Raw genomic sequence first — 22818 nt, 5'->3', positions numbered from 1 at the left:
GCGTTCATATTACATGTCTATTTCAACATCTGTTCTCAGTTTTGAAATAGTCTTGTTTTTCTCCTTTCAGGGTATGGTGGAAAAGCTGTCACAGAGGTTTGTGCATTGTCTGTTCTGTGTAACTCTTTTTGGAGCATTGCCCAGAACAAGTGCAGCCTAGCTGTGTGCCGACAGTGAGGCATTTGGTTCTGAGATGGTGTGTCTACCAGAGTGTGGTGGTGCGTCCTCACACGGCTCCACCACCATGTTGCAGTGTCCAAACGGAAAACGCCGTGGCCTCGCTGCAACAACGGGTGAGACCTTTGCATTCTGTGGTGGTGGTGCACTGAACGGCAGTAGCGGCCATGCAGGAGGCTGAACCCATGACGGGAAAGGAGACGCGGGCAGCACTGGCCTCCCTCACGGCTGAGAAGCAGACCCTGCAGCTTAAGTTGGAGGAAGCTCGGATGCGTGCAGACAAGGCATGTACCTGCTTTTAGTGTGATGAGTGTGTTTAGCGTCTTGTTCTGTGCAGAGGGAGGCCCAGCACCGAGAAGCCCTGGCAAGGAGTGAGGCCGAGAGGCAGCGGCTGCTGGACGAGGTCAGTGGATTCAGCTGTGCTAGGCCAATGGACGAAATGAAGCCACTGCTGGCGATGTGTGACGTCATGTTGGACATGTCTCGAAAAAGGAGAGAAGTGGTGTTAGTTACTCTCGCAGTTTGAGAGAGCAGCTGAGCAGGAACCCCTTGAAACAACGTCTGTGGCACGCAGGTGGAGGCTGGTCGCACGGAGCATGCATCGCTGGCAACATCCCTGGAGGTTGCCAAACAGGGCCTGGATGCTGCTGCATCACGAGCTGTAAGCATCAGATGCCATAGTGTGTGTGTGACTGTGAAGGAAAAAACATGGTCTACTTTGCTGGCCACTGCACTGTTCACGTTTAACTACCGCCCTCTCACACTGCGCATGATCAACTTCTGCCCAAAGTTTTGTAGTGTGCTCACCTGAAGCCTCGTCTTGAAGTCCTAGCTAAAAGCCAAGTGAAATGCATGCCTAAATTCTTATTTCTACGAGTACCATCCATCTTGTTGGATCAGCTGGTTGTGTGTCTTGATTGCTCTAAACTCTCTTCATCAGTTAGAATTAATGGGGTCAGACAGGATGTTGTGCCGAGCAGAAATGTCCTGTGTTCCAGGAGGAGCTGGAAGCGGCACTGGCACTGGAGCAACAGCGGGGCAGCTCCGAGATACAAGCCCACCAGGTGATGCTGGAATGCCACACCTCAACAGAGGGTGGCAGCCAATCGTTGCCAGAGCGCACATATTCAGCTGCACAATGCTGGGCTGCAAATACTGTCCAACCTTTGGAAGTTAAGTTTGGTACTGAGTTACTTCAACTAGAAAGAGCATCTTTCAGAGTTCACATAGTTCTGAGAAGTGCCCTCGCTTGGACAAAGATGGGTCAGATGACATGAGCAAAGTAGCCATTTTTCTTTGGTGCATTACTCCTTCTGTCTGGAGATGCTTAAAGACCAACTGGCAGTGAAAGTTCTTGCGCAGTAAATGAGATATTTTCTAGTGGTACTTCAAGAGAGTGCTGAATTCAGAATATCACATTTAAAGATAAAAGAAGCGAGTGCATCACTAATAGCTCTCTAAAGCCATCATTCTTAAACAGGGCAAAGTAAAATTTTGCAGTTGGCCTTTGAGGAAGCACACAGTCCCTGTACTTGGCCAACATTTTCATGATGTAGCCTGCTAGTGGCATTATTTTAATAAAGTGACAGAAGGCACAGAGTGCCAGATCTTTGCACTGCGGTTGTCACTACCAGGTGGAGGTGGAGGAGCTGCGGAGCCAGCTGGCGCAGCTGTCCGCAGTTGAGGCAGCCCTTCGGGACTCGGCACAGGCAGCACAAACGCAGCTGGCCGAGTATCGCGCCCAGGCAGAGATGCATGCGGAGCAGTTGGCACGGCTGACTGCACAGCTCAAAGTAGGTGGCCCCTGTGCCTTTCTTTTATTTTTTATTAAGCGAACATTTCCATCTAAATATCACATAGAGTAAAATGCAGGTGCATAAATGAGGGTTCATGAGCATAAAAAAGTGAAGGCCTTAGCAGTACACACACACACAAAAAAAAATTGAAATGAATCTTAAAATTTTTTGAAAAATAAGTTAGAAATGCTAGAATGTGGAAGAAGGGAAGTGCAATAAAACAATTCCTGAATGTGCAGAATTGTCTCTCTTCTGAGTTTCTGAAATTTGGGATGCCTGTCTGTAGGTTTCTTTCCTTGGGTGCAGTCCAATTCATTACACGTCTAGCAAGACTGGTTCGTAGATATCTACACATTCTCCTATTGTAACAGTCTACTTCTCTGCACCTCACGCCACCTCGAGGCATATCAAATGAACTAAAACTTTTAGATAACTATCATAAAGTTGCTTTTTAACTTTGTAATAATGCAGATGATAAGCATGTTTTTTACATGTCGCAGATTTTTTTTCAGCAATAATACTGCAAGTCTCCTTGTCACAGTATAAATCCACTATTTTCCAGTGTACTGGTAGCAGATCGTATTGCTCGTGCGGTGGGCCTGTTCATGGAAGACATTACCGAAGTTATTACTCTTTTTTTACTTGTGCTGAATGGTTCATCCTTCTTGGATGTGCTCCTCCACGCAGCACAAAAAAATACAAAATGCTGGAAACTTGAAAAGATTATGGACAAAAGATGACTCGTACAGCCACTACAGCATATAAAAAACAGTGATCTATTCTCACTAGGGGAGAGAACCAAAGACAGCATCAAAGTTTAATCATATACAGGCTAAAATCATTGTGAAACAAGCCAGCATCGTCGAGTGATTTTGTTTTGAGGTTAACTGAATATGCATGAAAGAGTTTGCTAACGCTACTACAGCAAATGAGAGAAACACATCTGCATGCTGTACACCAGAGTCAAGGCTGAAGCAACTGTCATAGTCAAATTACAAAGTGATCATGTGAACACAACATCTCCCAACAGCAACGCGCGCTTCTCTTGTGCGATTCAGGAATATGCAGTGCTAAAAATCTCACGACCATGAAAGCTGCCTAATTGGCCACTAGTTTGCGTACGCATTAACGGAACGACTCACATTTGAAAGGTGGCGGATATGCATTCTCCAGTGATCACGAAGACCATGACTTGCTCAGATGTGAAGAACCGCGCACTGTCTGCCACGTTTAGACAACTAACTAGCCTGCATCTATGTGAGGTAGTCTTCTAGGACAGCTTTGTGAGAATTGGGACGCATCCCAAGATGGCAGCTGTCCGGCTAGACGTGTAAGTAGACATTTACTAGGAAGTATTGAACGGACCCCTTGATAATGAAACTTTATTTATTTATTTATCTGTCTGCTATCAGGACCGTTGAGGTGTTCAACATAGGAGAGGTAAGTAGTCATACAAAATCAAAAATAAGGAGTTCTCGGCATATGTGATGAAGCGCAGATTTGAATGCTTCAGTCTCCATTCATACATTGTCTCCATTCCTTAGAATAGAGACAATGTAGGTGGTTCCAGCCTGAGCTGGACTTCCGGAGGAAAGAGTAGAAGTACTGGTTAGTTCTGCAACTTGGAACATTAGGTTTACAATGATGATCAATGCGGAATGGTACAAAACTCAGGGCAGTGCAAACAAATTATAGCCAATTTGCACAGTTAATCAAATGCGAAGTAGGTGCGGAGGTAAGCACAAGGGAGCACCGCGAGTGCAAGTCTGCTGTGCGTGAAGGCTGAGGAGTGCCTGATGCGAAGGAAAAGATGCCGAAGTTGAGGACGTACGAGCGACACACGACTGCTGACGCTTGTGAAACGTTGCCCAGTGACGGCCGCCACGTCCGCAACTGACATTCCCCTCTCTCGCTGTTTTACTCTCTCACTGGGTGCATCTATGTGGCTGCCCCCTCAGTGTTGTCGCGTGATGTGGGCGTCGCCACTTCCCCTTCCTCCTCTTCAAGGAGAGACGCAAGGACAGAGAGATAGCAGCTTGTGCTGAAGATGTGCAGCTGCTCTACCTCCTCAATGCTGAGCATCGCCACTTTTTCTTTCTGCACTTCAACTTCACGGAGAGATAGAGTGAGAAGCTTTGCACAGACATCGGCGAAATTGCTGCTATACTCGGGGACACTTTTTCTTGGCAATGGAGCCAAAGCTACAAAGCCAAAATCTTCCTACGCAGCTGAATATAATCCATAGTTACTTAAGCAGTTTCTGCAAAAGCAAATTGAAATCATAGCATTAGTTATTTAAGGTATATTTTTTATCACCGCACTGATTTTCCGAAATGCAGCTGTTATGCCTAAACAGCCTTTTTTGTCTGTCGCGGGTTTTCGAGATGCCCTGTCTTTGCAGACAAGATGGCAACAGCCGCCCGTTTGGGTCGTTCTGGTTGTTCTGGTTTGTCCACTCCACAAGGGTTGGAAGCGTATTCGTGCCAAATTCAGGAGACGCTGGCTGTCGAAGCAAATGATGGAAATGATCTGCAGCGTCTATGCAGACCGAAAGCCGCGCGGTTGAACTGCATGACGGAGTGACACGTTTAAAGTCGCCCCGCCTCCCTACCTTGCGCCCATTGCCAAAAAAAAGTGTCCCCGAGTATAGTAGTGCTACGCATTAAAAAAAAACTTTGTTTCAACAATTCAGTTGTAAAATATAGTTTGTGAAATGTGGAAGTCTAGAAAAATGGTGCCCCACAGAAGAATCCGGGAGGTCTAGGGTTCTTTTCATATAAGGAGTGTGATGCTAGATGAAAGCGAGTAGTTATTTAAAATAAAACGAGCTGAACGATTCTGGAGAGAATAAGGGACTTGATGCTGGGATGTCATACGAAAGACACATATTCCATCTTACTTTGAACAGCCATTTTGTACAAAAGTAAGTTCAAAGCGACTGGAGAAGGTGAAAAGTTTGGTGAACGAAGCCAAGCATTCAATTAGCATTGTTACATGTTCGTTATGTGTTTTCCATGAAAGGTCACTGCTGATGTGTACGCCGAGATACTTATACAAAAACAGTTTAAAGGGGAATCATTAAGAACGTATGAATTCGAGTTAGCCTTGTCAGGAAGTCATGCTACTTTCATCGCTTTACATTTGGACACATTAAGTTTCATCACCAATTTTCACACTATATCTAGAAATGTTAATAATGTCTTGCTGGAGAACAATAGTATCAGACAGGTTGGAAATTTCTATATATGACACAGTCATCAGCGAACATCCAGATAGATGATCTTACAAGGTCAGGAAGATTATTAGATCATTAGATAGATTACAAAGAGGAGAGGTTCTATGACAGATCCTTGAGGAATGCCCGATATTACTGAAGAAAGATTTTGAGTTATGGTGATTAGCTGTCAGGTGTTGGATGCAACCACCCAAAAAACATATATAGTCTATTTTAGTATGTCGTTATCTATGTTGAGTTCTAAGCTTCAAGAGTAGAAGAGGATGAGACGCGGTGTCAAAGGCTTTAGCAAAGTCAATGAAAATGCAAAAATGCAATCAACGACTGAGGAATGATCCAAAGCTGCGAAAACGTCATTAGTAAAAGCGAGTAATTGTGTTTCACAGGAGGGATTGTGCCAAAAGCCATGCTGATTGGCTGTGAAAAGGAATAGGACTCAAGATGATTCACAAGGGTAGAAGAGATAACATATTGTAAGGTAACGCAAAGGTCAGACTTGGGGAATCAATCAGGTTTTATTGCAGACCTGAAACCTTGGTCGCACACTGCTTCCCACCACACTCCGCGATGACGATGGGTATCTACAAGAGGGAGCAGGATGAAGATGAAGCAGCACGTTCAGCCGTATGGAAGATGAAGCGCCACACAGTGCTCACACTATTTCGCCCACGCAGTTGAAGCGGCCAGCCTGGCCGCAATTAGTCCGCAGGATTGCGCCGAATAAAAGGCTTCATGCGTGAAACGTGGACAACTTCAGTGCCACGGTAACGACTGTCCGGAGGAGCGTAAACTGGGGAGACGCGATAGTTGACCGGGGAGGTTTTTGCAACAACTGTGTAAGGACCAATGTAACGGTGCTGCAACTTGTCACAAAGGCCAAAAGTGCTTAATGGGGTCCAAAGTAACACCTCGTCGCCGGGACGGAACGAAACTTGGCGATGGGTTGCATCATAGCGGCACTTGCGGTCTTCCTGGCCAGCTTCCGTGTTGGCGCGAGCAAGCCGGCGAGATTTGGCCACTCGGGAAAGGAACTGGTCAGGAAGAGAGGATGAGGAACTGGCATGTGTAGAAAGGAAAGAGGCATCAAGAAAGGTAGCGGGAGAGCGGCCGTAAACGAGGAAAAACGGGGTGTAACCTGTGGTCTGCTGTACAGCCGTATTGTAGGCGAGCGTAACAAAAGGAAGTATTGCGTCCCAGTTTTGGTGGTCCTGGTCGACGTGCATAGACAACATGTCAGAAAGCGTGCGGTGGAACCGCTCAGTCAACCCATTGGTCTGCGGGTGATAGCTGGAGGTCAATTTGTGATGAGTGGTTGAGGCCTCAAGAACTTCGGCTACAATCGTCGACAGAAATGTTTGACCACGATTGCTGAGAAGCACTTGAGGGGCCCCATGGTGCAGTACGAGCGATTCCAAAAAGAAGGTCGCGACCTCATGTGCTGAGCCATTAGGCAGGGGAGCGGTCTCAGCGTAGCGTATTAGGTGGTCGACGGCGGTGACGATCCAGCGATTACCTCGTGCGGACATTGGAAGTGGCCCGTATAAGTCTATGCCAACAACGGCGAAAGGGGTAGCAGGGCAAGGTAACGGCTGTAGTAGGCCAGCAGGAGGAGAAGTCGGCCGTTTGCGGCGCTGGCATGGCAGACAAGACGCGACGTATTTTGCCATGCTTGAGGCGCGGCCTGGCCAGAAGAAACGGGTTTTCACGTGGTGGTAAGTTTTATGAAAGCCTAAGTGACGGCTGTAGCATCATCGTGGAAAGCCGCCAGGATGCGGGTGCGAAGCGCTCTTAGAATCACGGGGACCCAACGGGTGCCTTCAGAGCAATAGATATAATGGGAGAGCATGCCGTTGTCAAGTTTGAACTTTTCGAGTTGCCTGCGCATCCTAGCGGTAGGAGGGTGAGAAGCACCGGTGAGAAGGTCGATTAGGGAAAGACAGTCGGGATCTGCTGGCTGGTGTGAAATAATGGCGTAGCGATCTGGAGCAGCGGCAGGAGTAGCACAGGTGATGTTTGGAGCTCTGGACGACATTGGGATGTCGAGGGTGCACGCAGGAAGGCACGAAGAAGCACTAGGTGGTGATTCTGGGAGCGGGCAACGGAAAGAGCATCGGCATCTCGATGTTTGCAACCCGATTTGTATGTGACATCGAAGTGGTATTCCTGCAAACGCAGAATCCAACGGCCCAGGCATCCAGTCAAATTTTTGAGGGTTGATAACCAACACAGAGCGTGATCGGTAACGATCGTGAAATGGCGGCCGTAGAGGTAGGGGCGGAATTTCTAACTGCCCAAATGACTGAGAGGCACTCTTGCTCAGTGATGGTGCAGTTGCGTTCCACTGTGTTAGAGTTCGACTGGCAAACGCAATTACCTTTTCCAGAGAAGCGGTATCACGTTGAAGAAGTACGGCGCCGATACCGAGGCTGCTGGCATCGGTGTGGAGAATGGTGGCAGCAGTGTCGTCGAAGTGAGCGAGAACAGGGTCCGAAGTGAGGGCATTCTTCAGGGTTTGAAAAGCTTGTTCGCATTCTTCGGACCAATTTAAAGTAGTACGGTCGGTAAGGAGGTGGTGGAGCGGTGCAGCAATGGTAGCGAAATTTCGAATGAAACGGCAAAAGTATGAAGATAGGCCAAGGAAACTGCGTAGATCCTTAGTCCGCTGAGGGCGTGCAAAGTTCAAAACTGCAGCAAACTTGTCAGGGTCGGGTCAGATGTCATCGCGGTTGACGAGGTGGCCCAGGATCTTGATTTCTTTCTTGGCGAAATTACTCTTTTTTGTGTTCAGCTGGAGACCGGCGGATGCCGGGCACGTTAATACTTGATCAAGGCGGCATAAGTGATCAGAAAACGTCGCAGAGAAAATAACTATGTCGTCCAGGTAGCACAAGCATGTTTTCCACTTAAGGCCTCTAAGAACAGTGTCAATCATGCGCTCAAACGTAGCGGGGGCATTACAAAGTCCAAAAGGCATGACATTGAATTCGTAAATCCCGTTGGGAGTAGCGAATGTGGTTTTTTCTTTGTCGGCTTCGTGCATTGGAATCTAACCGGAACGCAAATTCAGCGTGGAGAAATATTCGGCACCCTGAAGACAGTCGAGGGAGTCGTCAATTCGTGGCATAGGGTAAACATCTTTGCGAGTGACTTTGTTAAGTGCGTGGTAATCAACGCAAAAACGCACGGACCCATCCTTTTTTTTTTACCAAGACGACCGGAGATGACCAGGGGCTAGCTGAGGGCCGAATAATGTCTCGTCGGAGCATATCATTCACATTATCTTCTATGATTCTACGTTCTGATAAGGAAACACGGTAAGGGCGGCGGCTAACAATAGAAGTACCTTCTGTAATAATGCGGTGCTGTGCAGAAGAAGTTCGGCCCAAGGTCAGAGAAGTGGCATCAAAGCAGGCTTGGTGTTTTCGGAGTAATTCCTGCAAAGCTTGGCGGTGAGTCGCAGGAAGGTCAGTATTGATGGTGCCAAAGACAACACAGAGAGAAGTATCGGCAGAAGCTGCTGGTGAGGAAGAGGGGGCGGTAAGGGTGGTGAGGGACACCGGGTGAATGTCCAGGGCACAAGGAAAACATGTCCCTTTAGTCAGCACAATGGGCTCTGGGGAAGTGTTCGAAGCAGCGACAAGCGCTGTGCCATGCTCAAACCGAACAAGACTTGGTGGTAGCACGATTCCACGGGTTAGATGGCGATCAGAAGGCACGATTAGCACATCTCCGTTATCAATGTCAGTAGAAGTAAGCGCCACAAGTTGTTCGCATCCAGGGGGCAACACTGAGTCAGTAGCGGCAAGCAGGCGATGAAGGGGCTCGGGAGGTTCAGGAGACGGAACTCTCTCGTTCATGTAAATGACCCTGTCACGACACGAAATGCTGGCTGATGCGGCAGACAGAAAATCCCAGCCTAAAATAATTGGGTGAGCGCACGGTGACAGCACAGCAAATTGTACATGGTGGCGGACACCATCAACAAAAACTTGCACAGTACACTTAGCAAAAGGCCGAATTATTGCACCATTAGCTCCACAAAGTTCAGGTCCATCATAAGGCGTTTTCACTTTTCGCAACCGGGAGCACAAGTCAGTGTGCATCATAGAAACAGCGGCGCCCGTGTCAATCAAAGCCTCAACAGATAAACCTTCAACCCAAACTAAAATAATATTCCAGGGACGTTCCGGAGGATTTTTGGGATGGCCGAAGAGTGCAGTTTTCCCTCCTAAAACTGCAGTGGTCAGTTTTTCGATAGGCGGGGGGTCGTCAGAGAAGCTTGGCGGAGAGGCGAGGTTGAGCGGCGAAAAGGCGAAGGAGAACGGCGTCTTGAAGGCCTGTAACCAGCAGGCGGAGCGGGGCTTTCTGGCGGGGGTGATGAACGTCGGGGATAATCAGGGAATGAACGGTGGTTAGAGCCGGAGAAGCGAGGAGGGTAGTCTGCTTCAAATGAGTCGCAGTCGCGGCGTTCATTCTGGAGCCTGCGACGACAGAAGCGGGAAATATGGCCTCGGTACCCGCAGTAATAACAAACTGGGTGGGCTGGGCGCCAGGTGGGGTAGTATGTCGGCGCCTCGGCAGGTGGTAGGCGCTGGTGGCGTAGGCGCTCCAACTGCAGGCGGCAAGGATGTGACCTGGGCGTACGTTGGCACCTGACAGATGGTAGGAGCGACCTGTGTTGGGGGGGGGGGAAAGGTCATTGAGGCCAGCTCTTTTGACAATGCTACGCAGGCCGGCACTTGAAGGATGTGGCTCAGATGCAGGGCGGCACAAATTACCTTGAGCCGAAAGCTCTTCACGAATTAATCCGCGAATAAGCGCACGGAGGTCAGCATCGGCAGTGAAACCAAATGAAGTGGGATCAGGCTGCAGGCATATTGACTGTAGTTCGTCAAGGCGTTGACAAGTCGATATGATGGCGTCGATCGTGGTAGGGTTCTGCACGGCCAGGGCGTTATAGGCGAGTGGTCCAATACCTTTAAGGTCGTGCCGAACTCGCTCGGCCTCTGGCATGGTGTCATTTATGCGCCGACAAAGTGCGAGAACATCTTCTATATAAGAGGTATAGGTCTCATTGGACCGCTGAAGTCGGGCTTCTAGCTTCTTCTTGGCGGACTCCGTGCGAACAGTAGGAGCGCAGAAAATCTGGCGCAACTTTTGTTTAAAGGTAGCCCAGTCCGGAATCGTTGATTCATGATTTAGGAACCACGTTTTGGCCACATCCGTCAAATAAAAGGACGCATTAATTAGTTTAAGAGAATCGTCCAGAAGGAACCACAAACAAACAGGCTGAACAGCGGTAGAAAACGTTTTTCATTAATTTTTTCTGCACAACCCTGTTACGCCATATATCCATGTGCAGCTGAATAAATGGGCTGCAAAGAATAAAAATTTCAAATTCCTAAACTTGATAACAAACTGAAATTCGAAAATGCTCAGAAATCACAATAAAAAAATTCCAGAATACACAAAATGTACATTGCCTCTTTTCTAACTCCAAGCGAGAAAAAAATATGGCTGGCACTAGTGTTCCCCACTTGCTTCTGTAACAGGTGTTTGTGCCACTCAGTTCTGGAAAACATTGGGACACAAATTTACTGCAAGAAACTGTACCTGGATTTTCTCTTGTTCATTAGCACAGTCGACTATTGCAGAGGGCAGTTTGCGAAGATAACTGATTCTGAGCATTACATGCACACCAGGTTCCCGTCATGAAGATAACTCTGCAAGTGTCTGTGGTGGCAGGGTATTGTTACCATGCAGAAACCCTACCAAAGAGTGATGAAATAATGTGAACGTTTGGTGACAATGCCTCCAGAGCAGGTGGAAACTTAAAGTTTCTCCCATTTGGCCAGTAGTTAATGGCCCAAATTTTTGGTCTCCTATCCAAGGTGAAGTTGGAGCTTGTAAAGTTGTCTTCGCTACTGGTATCATCAAAAAATTCAGAAGTGGCTGAACAGTGCGATTGACAACCTGACGCAAATTTCAGGCCCTGTTTTGCTGGCCCCATTTGTTGCTTAGAAAAATGCAAGCTGGTCTAAAAGTGAAAGTGTATTCCAGTGCGTAGGAATTTTAGCTTGGCAGCAGGTGAAAAATCATAATGGGGCAGTCCCGAAGGGGTTGATATTAATTATGAAATGCATCTGAGAGCACCACTGAAATGTAGACTGTGTGTCCTACCTGGATTGAAGCATTTCAGCTCAAAGCGTTGTTGCTCATCTGAGTCTGTATGATACAAACACACCTTACTGATGCCAGAGCAACTTTTCAAGCTGCCTTTAGAGTTTGCGGAGAGACTCTGTTGAAAGCAGGCCATCCTGGTCACTGCCGATCTTCATCCCAAAAGCAGTTCATGTCATGATGTCACAACCAGGCACTCTGTGAGGGTATTTTTCTTTTATAATTGTTTCAACAAAACAGAAAGAACGACAGGCTGAAAACAGGACAGTTAGTGACTAAATGATCTGGCTGCTTCTTTGTCAGTGCTTATTAAGCTGTCATTGCAAATATCTGTCTCTTGGTCCATTAATAATGCGACTCAAGGGGGGATACGTGATGTCGTTTGCCCGTTTGATTGCACTGCTTGGCCTGTGAATGACCCAGGAGTGTGAGTGTGAGCTGTGCCAGTGCCGGGAGCAGCTGGCCACCAGCCATCGGGAAGCGCAGGCCAGCCGGGAGGAGCTGGTGGCCGGTCGTGCCGAGAAGGTGGAGCTGGCACAGGCGGTGCAGGCTCTGCATCTGGCTAAGAGTCGCCTGGCTGACCAGCTGTCCGCTCTCGAGCTGGAAGTGGGCAACCTGCGCAACAGTCAGGTGGCGCTCGAGGCCGATCGGGCAGCCTTCGAGCTGGAGGCCGAGCAGCTGCGCAAGAGCCACGCGGCACACGAGACCGGCCGAGCTGCTCTTGAGGCAGAGCTAGCCGCAGTCCAGCAACAGCGTGACTGCCAGGCCTCCAACCACCAACAGGTCCTGCAGGGTCTCCAGGCAGAGCTCACTCGGGTGCTCAACAGGGCTGCCGAGGCATGCTTGCAACTGGAGGCAGAGCAGCAGCGCAGTGCCCGACAGGAAGCGGCCGTGGAAGCCCTGCGGGAGCAGCTGGCATCTGAGCAGGCCACCCGCCAAGCTGCCCAGACCCAGCTGGACGCTGTTCAGGGGGACAAGCTGGGTAAGGAGGGATATTCATTAAGGTTTAAAAAAATTGCAGACTGAGACGTCAGTGTTAGCACTAGCACGTCTGCTCTTAAGACACTGCAGCTGTGTTAGCTAGTTCTGTGTTAGGCCCTAACAGTGACATTAATATCAACAAAATTCTGTGGATGTGCCAGATGGGCTATAGTTGTCACAACAGCATCTTGGTTGCTCATGCTTGGTGATTCACCTACACTTGTTCACTATTTCAACCTTTAAGTAATACCAGTGTAGTTTCATTACAAGTTCTCTTTCAATAAATCCTTTCATATGGCAGTTAACCTTGATTGCTCCTGTGTCCTTTTTATGGTGATGTCACTGAAGATGAAAACATTGTGCTACATGTGTGGCCAGAGTTCAACACAGCATAACTAGCAGTGCTGGTCTCCATCTTGCGCCCTACTGCAAATAAGGCTTATTTTTCCTTGTTAGCATGTTCCTGCATTGTGGTGAGAGCAGCAGCTCAGTGCAAGAGGACGAGTTGTAAGCATGAAATTGAACAGCCTGAGTGCAGCAGGTGGCCCTCTCTCTCTGGCATCTGCAGAGCTGGAGGCCAAGCTGGACAATGCCATGGATGAGCGGAGGGCCCTGCTGGACCGATGCCTACGGAGCGAGGCTGAAGCTGAGACGCTGAGGACCAGTGCCGCTGATGTGAGGCGTCGACTTGATGACACCCTGGCTGCCCTGCATGAGCTAGGCCGGGAGAACCAGCTGCTGCAGGTGATAAACGGTTACTAAACAGTTCACAAGGAGAACAAACACCTTTAACAGCAAAAATTACCACTACATGTACGAAGGAACAACAGGACCAACATCTTATAGAATGTAACATGCTTTGCACCGTTCGTAAAATTGTACTCTCTTGCTGTCAACCTGCTGGTGCTGATGCCTGATTTCTTGATTTTTAATGCTTCCAGGATTTCCCTTTCTACCTACGTTTTTCTGTGACCAATGATGTTGATGTCATTGAAAAAGGGGGGTACAAGTTGCAGTATTTTAACCAATTAGCAGTGTTATCTAGCATGCTGTCATGCTAGGTAACACAGCTCTTTGATAATGTCAGTGTCATTGGTCACAGAAAAACACAGGGAGAAAGAAAAATCCTGAAAGCATTTAAAATCAAGAAATTATAATAGAATCTCAATAATACGAATTTTAAGAATGCTTTGAACGGATTACATTGTACAGAATACATTAAGACTCTGAGTGATATGAACACAACCTGCCACGGATATGAACCGTGCAAACCAGCGGCGCATGCGAGCGGGTCGATGCGGTTGGTCTCAAGAGGGCAACATACCCACCGCGGCCGCCGCTGAATCCTCATCCCCCCCCCCCCCCCTCGGATGATACGCATGTTGTACAAATGCACAAACCGAGCTCAGAGGGGGAAAGAGTACCGGCCGCTGCCTCTTCTCTCTACTCCCGCTAGCCACCCTACCCCCACCTTCCTTTCATAACCTGTAGCAACCCGATGAGCCAAGGACGGCCGAGGCGAGTCACGTGCCCGGTCATGTACGTCAACCATTTGCTTCTTATTGGTCTATAGAAAAGTTGTCTCGCCGGCTGCTCCCGGGAAGCCTATGCCACTGGCCTGGCTGCTGCCGTCGCAGTTCTCGTTCTCCGTTTGCCACTTTTTTGTGTTTTTTGTTGTGACGTCCACCGCAGTTCTTCGTTCGCCGCTTCTTTGTCTGCTTCTCTGTGACGTGAAATACCCAAAAGTGACAATGACGCAAGCGTTCGCTGCTGCCGACATGTCGCAGAAGCGGAAAGCCCTCTCTTTTAAGGAGAAGCTTGATGTTCTGAAGAAGGTTGACGAAAAGCTCAAGAAGCGTGTCGACTTAGCAAAAGAGCTGGGGTTACAGTCGAGCCCGCTTATAACGAACCTGAGCGTCACGCGGCGTCCGTTCGTTATATCCCGAAGTTCGTAGTAACTGGACCACAAACTAAAAAAGAGAGAAAAAAAAAAAGTTGCCAGTCAAAACACGAAATGTATTTCTTAGCAAAAAAGTCTGTGATGCTCGTCTGTTTCTGCAGTGCAGATGCGATGAGGGCGGTCTCCAGTTTATTTAAAGCACTAGCGTGCTCTTCGCCGAGTCCCTTGGCATAGACAAGTTGTCTGAGGCCCTCTATATAGCCCATTGCTACAGATGTGCTTACGGGTGCTGGCTCAGACGTTTCATCTTCATCTGATTCTTCCGCGTCGCTCTCGGCCCGCACTTCAGAAACGATGCCTTCGTCCGTGCACGGTTCCGCAATATCCGCGTCTTCATCCGCAGAAATAAAATCCTGCCAACCAATGCCAGGGCCTCCCATGTCGGAGTCGACGACGCACTGCCACAAATCGCCGCCGGAATCATCATCATCGGAGGCATCAGGCCCCGTCCGGTACTGCGTCGACGAAGCCGGCCTTGCGGAAACAGTTTCGCACGCAAGCGGTCGTCGCCTCCGCCCAGGCCGCCTTCACCATCTCAAGGGCTGAATACAATGAAACTCGGAGCGGCAAGTTAGCGGCCGGACGATCAACGGCGATGACCAAGTGCTGCACAATGCAGCGCCTATCGATGCCTTAAAGGAGCGTATTATGCCCAAATCAAGAGGCTGCACTTTAGAAGTGCTATTGGGCGGCAGAAAAAGTACAGTCACTGCCGTCAGAGACGTTTGCACGTGGTGCGCTGAGCAATTGTCGAGCAACAGCAGCACGCGCCTGCTTTGCCTCTGCATGTCGCGGTCAAACTCGCCCAGCCACTCTGTGAATAAATCCCATGTCATCCAGTACTTAGTATTGTGCCTGTAGCGCGCCTGTAGCGCACGGGTACATGGTTCTGAAAGCAACGTGGCTTCTTGGATTTTCCGATTACAAACGGCATGCGCCGGTCGCTGCCATTCATATTAGTGCACAGAAGAACTGTAACGCGCACTTTACTGTATTTACCGCCAGCGCATGACTCCCCTTTCATGGAGTGCGTCTTGTCTGGAAGCATCTGATAAAATAATGCAGTTTCATCTGCGTTATACACATCCTGCTCCGCGTAGCTTGCAATAATGGCTCGGTTTGTTGCAAGCCAATTGGCAACGTCCTGGTCACTTACCGAACGCGCCTCACCGACAATCGATTTAAAAACAATCCCATGCCGCACTTTGAACCGATGTAGCCAGCCATTGCCTGGGCAGAAGTCGGGAAAATCTAGTAGGAATGCGAAGTCTTTGGCTTTGCCCAGCATCATTGGTCCACTTATCGGAATGTTGCGAGCCCGTGCGTCGACGAACCACTTCAGCAGCGCATCCTCTACGTCCGCATAGGTGGCCTTCCGCAGGCGCTTTCTGTCCGCTGTGTTGGCGTCGGAGCTGGCAATCTTTTCCTTATTCTTCAGAATTGTCGAGATGGTTGATTTCGACACGTTTTACTTCTTCACCAGCTCGCAATTTTTAGCACCTTGAGACAGTTCCGTCACAATTGCTCGCTTCGTTGCCATGTCCAGCGCTTTTCGTTTCGTGACCGCTGGAGGCAGGCAATTCCCGTTCGCCATCCCGAATTATACGACTCAGGCCCGACAGACGAAGCGCTCACACCACACACACGAAAATGACAACAAAGCGCCGCAACTGACGGAGCACGTGCGCACGTGCGACAATCACGCGAGGCAAGCGAGGAAGTGCCTAAGGAATGGAACGGAACGGACACACAGCGGGGCATGGTATGCAGCGGGGAGACCAATGAGAGGCATCCCTGAGCGTCAGTGCTGCCACCTGTTGGCTCCTACCGTAGTTGCTTTCAACCGCCGATGGCCTCCGAGATTACCTCCGCAAATCTCGGAGGCCACGAACCGTCACCACCATACTGAATGCAGCGGCGCATTCAGTCCACCCGTGCAAACAGTACAACCGCTCGCGTATGGAGAGGCCTGCCTCATGGCACCCCGCGCCCCTGGCACGGCCGCTCAATGGAACAGCCAGGAAACGAAACGACGAAACTTCGAAGACTGTGCCGGCGGCCGGCGCCGTGGAGACAGGCGAAGACGAGGGAATGGCGAGAGGAGAGGGGAGCGGAGTTGCGAGGAGGGGCGGCAGCTTGGCCTTGGAGGCCACACCACGCGCCGACACTCGTAGGCAGCGCGCGTCGGCGAGCGAAGGGTAGCTCGCTTGCGAGAAGAATTGCGAAAACAGATCAAAAGGGATGGGAGCCCATCATTATCTCGTATCGGGGCGCCGAGTTTACGCCGTCTGTTCGCTGTAACCGATCGGCAGCGCTCATGGACGTTCGTTATACGTGCGATCTTGTGTCATTGAAGTAATGTATATTTTGGCGGTCGCTCCGGTCTCGTTCGTTATAAGCAAAAGTTCGTCTTAAGTGGGGCCGTTATAAGTGGGCTCGACTGTAGTACCATAGTCACTCTGCATCATTGTTGGGCAGTGAGAGGTCATATTAAAGAATGCGCAGCACTTCGGTGTGAATGTCAAGCAGGCGAAAACGGCGACCCATGCCAAGCTGGAAGAAGTCATGCTGACTTGGTTCCGCGAAGTGACAGCGGCTGGCGTCAACGTGGACGGCAAGGTGCTGCATGAAAAAGCCGACAGGCAGTTTCGCTTGAAATTGAAAATTTCCAAGCCTACTGAGGATGGCTGCACCAGTTTAAAGAGAGGCACGGACATTTCTACCAGGTCGTCTCTGGTGAAGGCAGAAAAGCAGACAAGGCAGCTGTTGACAAGTGGCTGAGCACGCTGCCGGCGCTTGATTTCGAAGTACGCGCCACACGACATATTTAATGCCGATGAGACAGTCCTCTTCTTCAGCCTTCAACCAGACAGAAATTTGTGTGAAAGGCCAAGCATGCCAGGGTGACCAAAAAGCAAGGAGAGAGTAATTTTTGCTGTAATTCTGATGGATCCGAGAAGCTCCAGCTTATCGTCATTGGTAAGTCAAAGAAACCAAGGTGCTTCCGATCGGCGGAACGTTTGCCTGTCTCTTACAAAAGTAACTGAAAGTCGTGGATGACAGCAGATTTCTTCCACGAGTTCTTGACAAGCCTTGATCTCAAAATGGCGTCCAGAAACCAGAAAATATTGCTTTTCATGGAGCAGTTCTCTGCCCGCCCAAAGGAAGTTACATTTAATAACATGACAGTCTGGTTCCTACCGGCAAACACTATCAGCCATCTGCAGCCATTGGACGCTGGGATAATTCAAAATGTAAAATATCATTTTAAAGGACTTTTAGTCAGGCATCTGCTGGCGAAAATTGACCGTAAGGAAGCCAACTTGTGGATCAGTCTCTTGTATGCTTTGCACTTTCTGGCCATGTTGTGGGATGATGTAATTGCAGATACAATCTCGAACTGTTTTAGAAAGTGCGAATTTGCCATCGGCTTGATGCGGCTTCGGCGGGAGATTATCAAGAGCCAGGTGACGATTGATTGCTGGGACAGCCTGGAAACTCGAGCTTGGGTTCGAGAATTTGTTACCGCTGAAGACAATGTGGCGACCTGCGGGCTAAAGTCTATTGAAAACTTAGTCAGCGAAGCAGATGATAGCGAACATGTGCCTGACAGCAATGGTGAAGACGCTGACAAGTATGATCAGCCGCCATCAACGGCAGATACTCTTTATGCTCCGGACTTTCTGTGTCGCGCCGTAAGTGTCGGCAGCATGAGCGACTAAGCCGCTGCATAGTTTTATGCATTTCAGGCAGGGCTTGTCCACGACATCAATGGCAAAAAAGTGCTGACAAGCATTGCGGACATTTTCTGCCTGAAATAGTTTGCCATAATAAAGTTTGGTTCATTTTTGTGTTCATTTTCATGTTGAAATTGGCTTGTTTTGGATCATACGAATTCGGGATGATACGAATATTTTGCACGCTCCTTTGGAATTTGTATCATCAAGATTTTACTGTAGGCATGAGCAACAGCTCTGTCAGGTTCACAGCAAGAGAGTACAATTTTATCTATGGTGCGTAACAAGTCACATGCTATAAGATTTTTTATTTATTTAGAAACATACTACGTATTCTTACTGATTCCTTTGAAGCTTACAAGGAAATCGCTACTCCGGGTTCACAAGATGCAACAGCTACGGCTATACAGCGCCTCCTTAACCGCCACCAACTCGCGACCAGAACTGTCGCTATTCACTGGACCCCAGGTCACTCGGACGAATCAGGGGGCAATGCGGCTGCCTTGGCAGGTGGGATGTCCAACTTCCCCACCCCCCTTGCTTCATCCTTATTCGACCTTGGGCGGGCAACTCACCCCTTCTCTGGCCCTTATGCACTATACTCGGACCAGTATTCGTAGCCTCAGTCAGCATCGCATGCAGGTGGCCACACCAGACCCACCTTTTACGAGAAGAACCCACCTCACCCAAAGTCAAGAAGTATTTTTGAATAAGCTCATCGCTCATGCGGCTTACACGCCACGTATTATGGCCCGCTGGTGTCAGTATAAGGAGAAAATGATTACGTGCCCCCACTGTACGACTCTAACCTGCGGCGGCATATCTCATTTACTTTGGGAATGCCCTGCTTTTTCTACTGGACGCCCCGAGATCGAACCCTACCGCTTGAACTACCGTTCCCTTCTAGAAACTGATGCTAACACACAGATGATATTTGCCAAGTATGGCTCGCTTAGTGGCCTGGTTAGAGCAATGTGATTCGAGTGACGACCTAAACAATGAAGATTATGTCTACTCCCCTTTATCCCCATCCATGGCCATGAGCCTTCCCATTCAATAAAGGACATTCAATCAATCAAACATACTGCCAGCCTGGGTCTCGGGCTTTATGCAGGAGTAGGCATACAATGCATACATAGGATCGTAGCAAAAAAGATAAGTAAATCCATGGAACCATAGTTAATCATAAAACCAAACCATCGTTAGGCCAGCGATAAATAAATTTGTTTGCAGAAAGAGAAAGAATGTACAAAGAAACAGGTTGCAACAGAACTCAAAGGCAATACAGCTTGATGCCAAAATTCGAATACATGTCAGTAAAAAGCAGTTTAGTAAACGCATTCAGTGTTCAGACAGCACGGTACAGAATGATGATACACTTGTACACTGGACAACTTTAACAGATAAGGCATTCCACTGGCGAGCCGTTTTAGGAAAGAATCATTCTTTGAAAATGTTAGTTTTGCATGAGTATTCTTTAACGTTTTTAGGGTAATATGAATGTGTTGCGCGTGGATTAATGATTTCAATTTGTCAATTCCTAATTGGTCATGATAAAGCAAATAAAAGGTTTTCATCCTTTCCTGGTAATGTCTTGAAGCCAGGCTTTCCAAACTTGCATCTGATAGGAGCTGGGTTGGGGATGTGCGCCGCTTATATGCATTATAAATAAACGTTAGCAATTTACGTTGTACTTTTTCCAGTTTGGCGATGTTAGTTTGTGTGCAGGGGTCCCAAATAACGGCAGCATATTCCAATACCGGTCTGATGCACGTTTTAAATGCCAAAAGTTTTTTATGTCGCGTGCTGATTGTGCCAGTGTTCCATTGCCTTTTTTTCAACACATTCTATGTGCTAATTCCATCTCAGATCGCTTGTAATTATTAATCCAAGATATTTATAACTTGCTATTAAAACATGGTTGCCAATGCAGTATGTGAAGCGAAAAGGCTGCTTTTTGCGAGTGACAGTCATTGCGACCGTCTTATGGTGATTAATAGCCATTTGCCATGTGGTGCACCATTCTTGTATTTTTACCAGTGATGTGTTTAAATATACTTGATCTTTAGGACTATTGATTTCATTATAAAGTATACAGTCATCTGCAAAACATTTGATTTTCACTGGGATAAGCAATCTCATTAATAAAGATCAAAAACAACAGAGGTCCAAGTACCGATCCCTGAGGAACTCCTGATTCAACTAAAACAGCTCTAGAGGACACATTACCCACTGATGACGACACAACAGATAAGCTTCACTCCATGCAGGCAGGGTGTCATTTTTCAGTAGCACTTTTAGCTTCAATAGTAATTTACAATGGGATATGCGATCGAATGCTTTTTTGAAGTCTAAAAAGATAATGTCGACCTGGTTACGATTATCTAAGGCTGAAGAGAGATTGTGAATCATTTCGAGCAGCTGGGTTACAGTGGACAGGCCTTTCCAGAAACCGTGCTGCCTCATAGCAATTAGTATTTCGTGATTGTGAAGAAAGAGAGATATATGCTTGGAAATGATATGCTCCAGGGTTTTTGCACAAGTGTGTGAAAGTGAAATGAGTCTAAAGCATGCAGGTTGCGACTGGTCGGCAGCTTTAGGTACAGGGGTGGTTTGGGCATATTTCCAGTCGGCTGGAAGTTTGGCGCATGCCAATTATTTGTTTATTATGATGGCCAGGTTTTATTGCGAAAGCAATACTACTTGCACTTCCAAACCTTTGCGTGACCCGGCCGCAGTTATGTCTTACCCACGTGAGACACGGGCTGGCAGGAGCTGCCAACCTGGGTATCTCGTTTCACATGGGACGATTATGTCAGAATCGGCCTGATAGGACCCTGGCATTCACGTTACCCCTATAGGCCACTAAGGCACGTTCATATGGGTTGGTTAAAGCGGGGCTTTATATGTGGGCTGGGGAAGAAGAAAAAGAGAAGAACGCTCGGTCACCTGCAGCTAATGCTTTCGCTCAATATTTGGTTCAGCAGCATTGAACCTTTGTAATTTTATTTTCGCACACCATTCGACATACCTTATTAGAAAACAGTTCTGTATTTCATCTACACCAGACCACTTCTTGGCATCTAAATTGAGTAATAATGAAAGCACACCTTCCTCTCTAGCACAGACGTTACCAATAACTGGGATTTCTTTGTAGTGGTTAAAGCATGGCCTTGAGCCATCATCAAGTGTAAAAACCTAGTAAAAGTAATCATTGGGGGCATTTGAAATTTCGGATTTGTCAGTTGTGACGACGTTATTCAGGCAACCTATAAAAACCTTCAAAATGTCAAGAATGCTATGGCGTGGTTGCTCCTTTAAGCGCTACTCCCCATTTGTACCGTGTGGGGTCGGCGTGGTATATAATCTGCCTTTGTCTTGCGGAGGTGTTTACATAGGGCAAACGGGGCGGTGTCTCAACATTAGGCTAGGGGAACACCACAACTCGTTATTCAGGCACATGCTTCCCAATGATGCTTTTTTTGGCAAATTGTGGCGCCAAAATTTCTTTGGGGATGAACGCAGAAAATTTTTCAGGGACACATTTTGATAATGAGCTCTGGCCCTCTTAATGCTCTCTTTCAACATTGCGCGCAAATTGCCCATTTCCATCGCGTTGGCCGCAGACGGGTGTCGCTTAAGTTGCTTTCTTGCACTTTTCAACTTTCGCCCAATCTGTACGATTTCTTTATTATTCCAAGGGCTAGATTTGCGCGATACCTTTTGCTTAATGGGCACAAAGTCGTTTATGCACCTCAAAACCAAATCCTGGAAAAACTGCCATAGCTGGTCAACAGAACTGCGGTTAGAATGACAAGGAGAGACGAAGTCGGAATAGGAGCCATCTATTGTATCTAATATATCAACGTCGCTAGCGTGAGAAAAGACTGGAACAAAGCATTCTTGCGTTTCTCGTTGTGAAAGAACATTCACCTGCATCGAAAAGCATATTATCCTGTGGTCTGAAATGCCTTCAAAAATGTGGATTTCAGGGTTTCAACGAAGAATTACTGTGCCGACAAGAAACAGGTCTAATACAGATGGTGCATCTATGTCTGTTCCTGCGCAATAAAATAATTTTTTTTTGCCCCTGTTGTTCCTTCGTGCATGTAGTGGCAATTTTCGTCTTTTAAAATTCAAGTGTGTTTCTTTCATTATGCCGTGTAACTGTTCTCCTTGTGAATGGGCTGGTCTTTCTGTTACCCTGAAAAGTTTTGCACTGGAGTAGAAAAAGCAGGTAGACACAAAATGGCTGCATAGGCAAGTTGCATAAGGAAGCCCTAGGCAGGCCCAGTTGGCACCACAGACACAATCTCTCCAGGTTGAAAAGGAAGGACTATCTGCATTCTTTTGCCTTATTTTTCTTGGTTCACCTTTACTCTGGGAGTCACAAAGCAGTGAGCATTGCCTGAACCCTGCAAGCAAAAATGTTTAATGCATTTGCACTTTGGTAAATAATGCATAAAATTTGAAATGGTTGGAAGATGCCCATTGTGGGATGCATCGTGTTTGCCATCACCTGCACCCTTCTTCTATGCAGATGGACAATGCTAAGCATCAGGGCCGAAAGTGGGCAGATGATTCACAAGTCACGCATTGCACAGGATGTGAGAAGCTTTTTACTGTCACCATTCGAAAGGTGAGCATTGTGGTGAGGTCTGTTGGGCAAAAACCTCATGGGATGTCCCGTATCTGTCGGCATTTCTCTAAAGTGAAGGTGCTAAACTCGTTGCGGCCATCATAGCCTTGTGG

At 47.9% G+C, this 22818-nt stretch overlaps 1 protein-coding gene across 4 annotated transcripts in view; it reads left to right on the top strand.

Moving 5' to 3' along the window:
* The window catches only part of LOC146207105 (uncharacterized), a 74377-nt gene that overhangs the window by 44429 nt on the left and 7130 nt on the right, over nucleotides 1–22818 (top strand). For all 4 annotated transcript variants that reach the window (XR_014706512.1, XM_084600160.1, XM_084600128.1 and 1 more), the window contains 10 exons: nucleotides 71–96; nucleotides 254–293; nucleotides 351–461; nucleotides 515–580; nucleotides 752–838; nucleotides 1176–1241; nucleotides 1812–1970; nucleotides 11812–12370; nucleotides 12938–13113; nucleotides 22607–22705. Coding sequence is in view for 3 of the 4 variants with exons in the window: in XM_084600160.1 (XP_084456286.1) it covers nucleotides 71–96; nucleotides 254–293; nucleotides 351–461; nucleotides 515–580; nucleotides 752–838; nucleotides 1176–1241; nucleotides 1812–1970; nucleotides 11812–12370; nucleotides 12938–13113; nucleotides 22607–22705 (1389 nt within the window). In the remaining variant the exon portion in view is untranslated. The remainder of the gene's footprint in view (nucleotides 1–70; nucleotides 97–253; nucleotides 294–350; nucleotides 462–514; nucleotides 581–751; nucleotides 839–1175; nucleotides 1242–1811; nucleotides 1971–11811; nucleotides 12371–12937; nucleotides 13114–22606; nucleotides 22706–22818) is intronic.

The sequence above is a fragment of the Amblyomma maculatum genome, chromosome 1, assembly GCF_055883805.1.
Source record: "Amblyomma maculatum isolate TAMU_Amacu chromosome 1, ASM5588380v1, whole genome shotgun sequence".
Taxonomy (NCBI): domain Eukaryota; kingdom Metazoa; phylum Arthropoda; class Arachnida; order Ixodida; family Ixodidae; genus Amblyomma; species Amblyomma maculatum.
The sequence above is the reverse complement of the archived record's forward strand: the minus strand, read 5'-3'. Positions and strand labels throughout refer to the sequence as shown.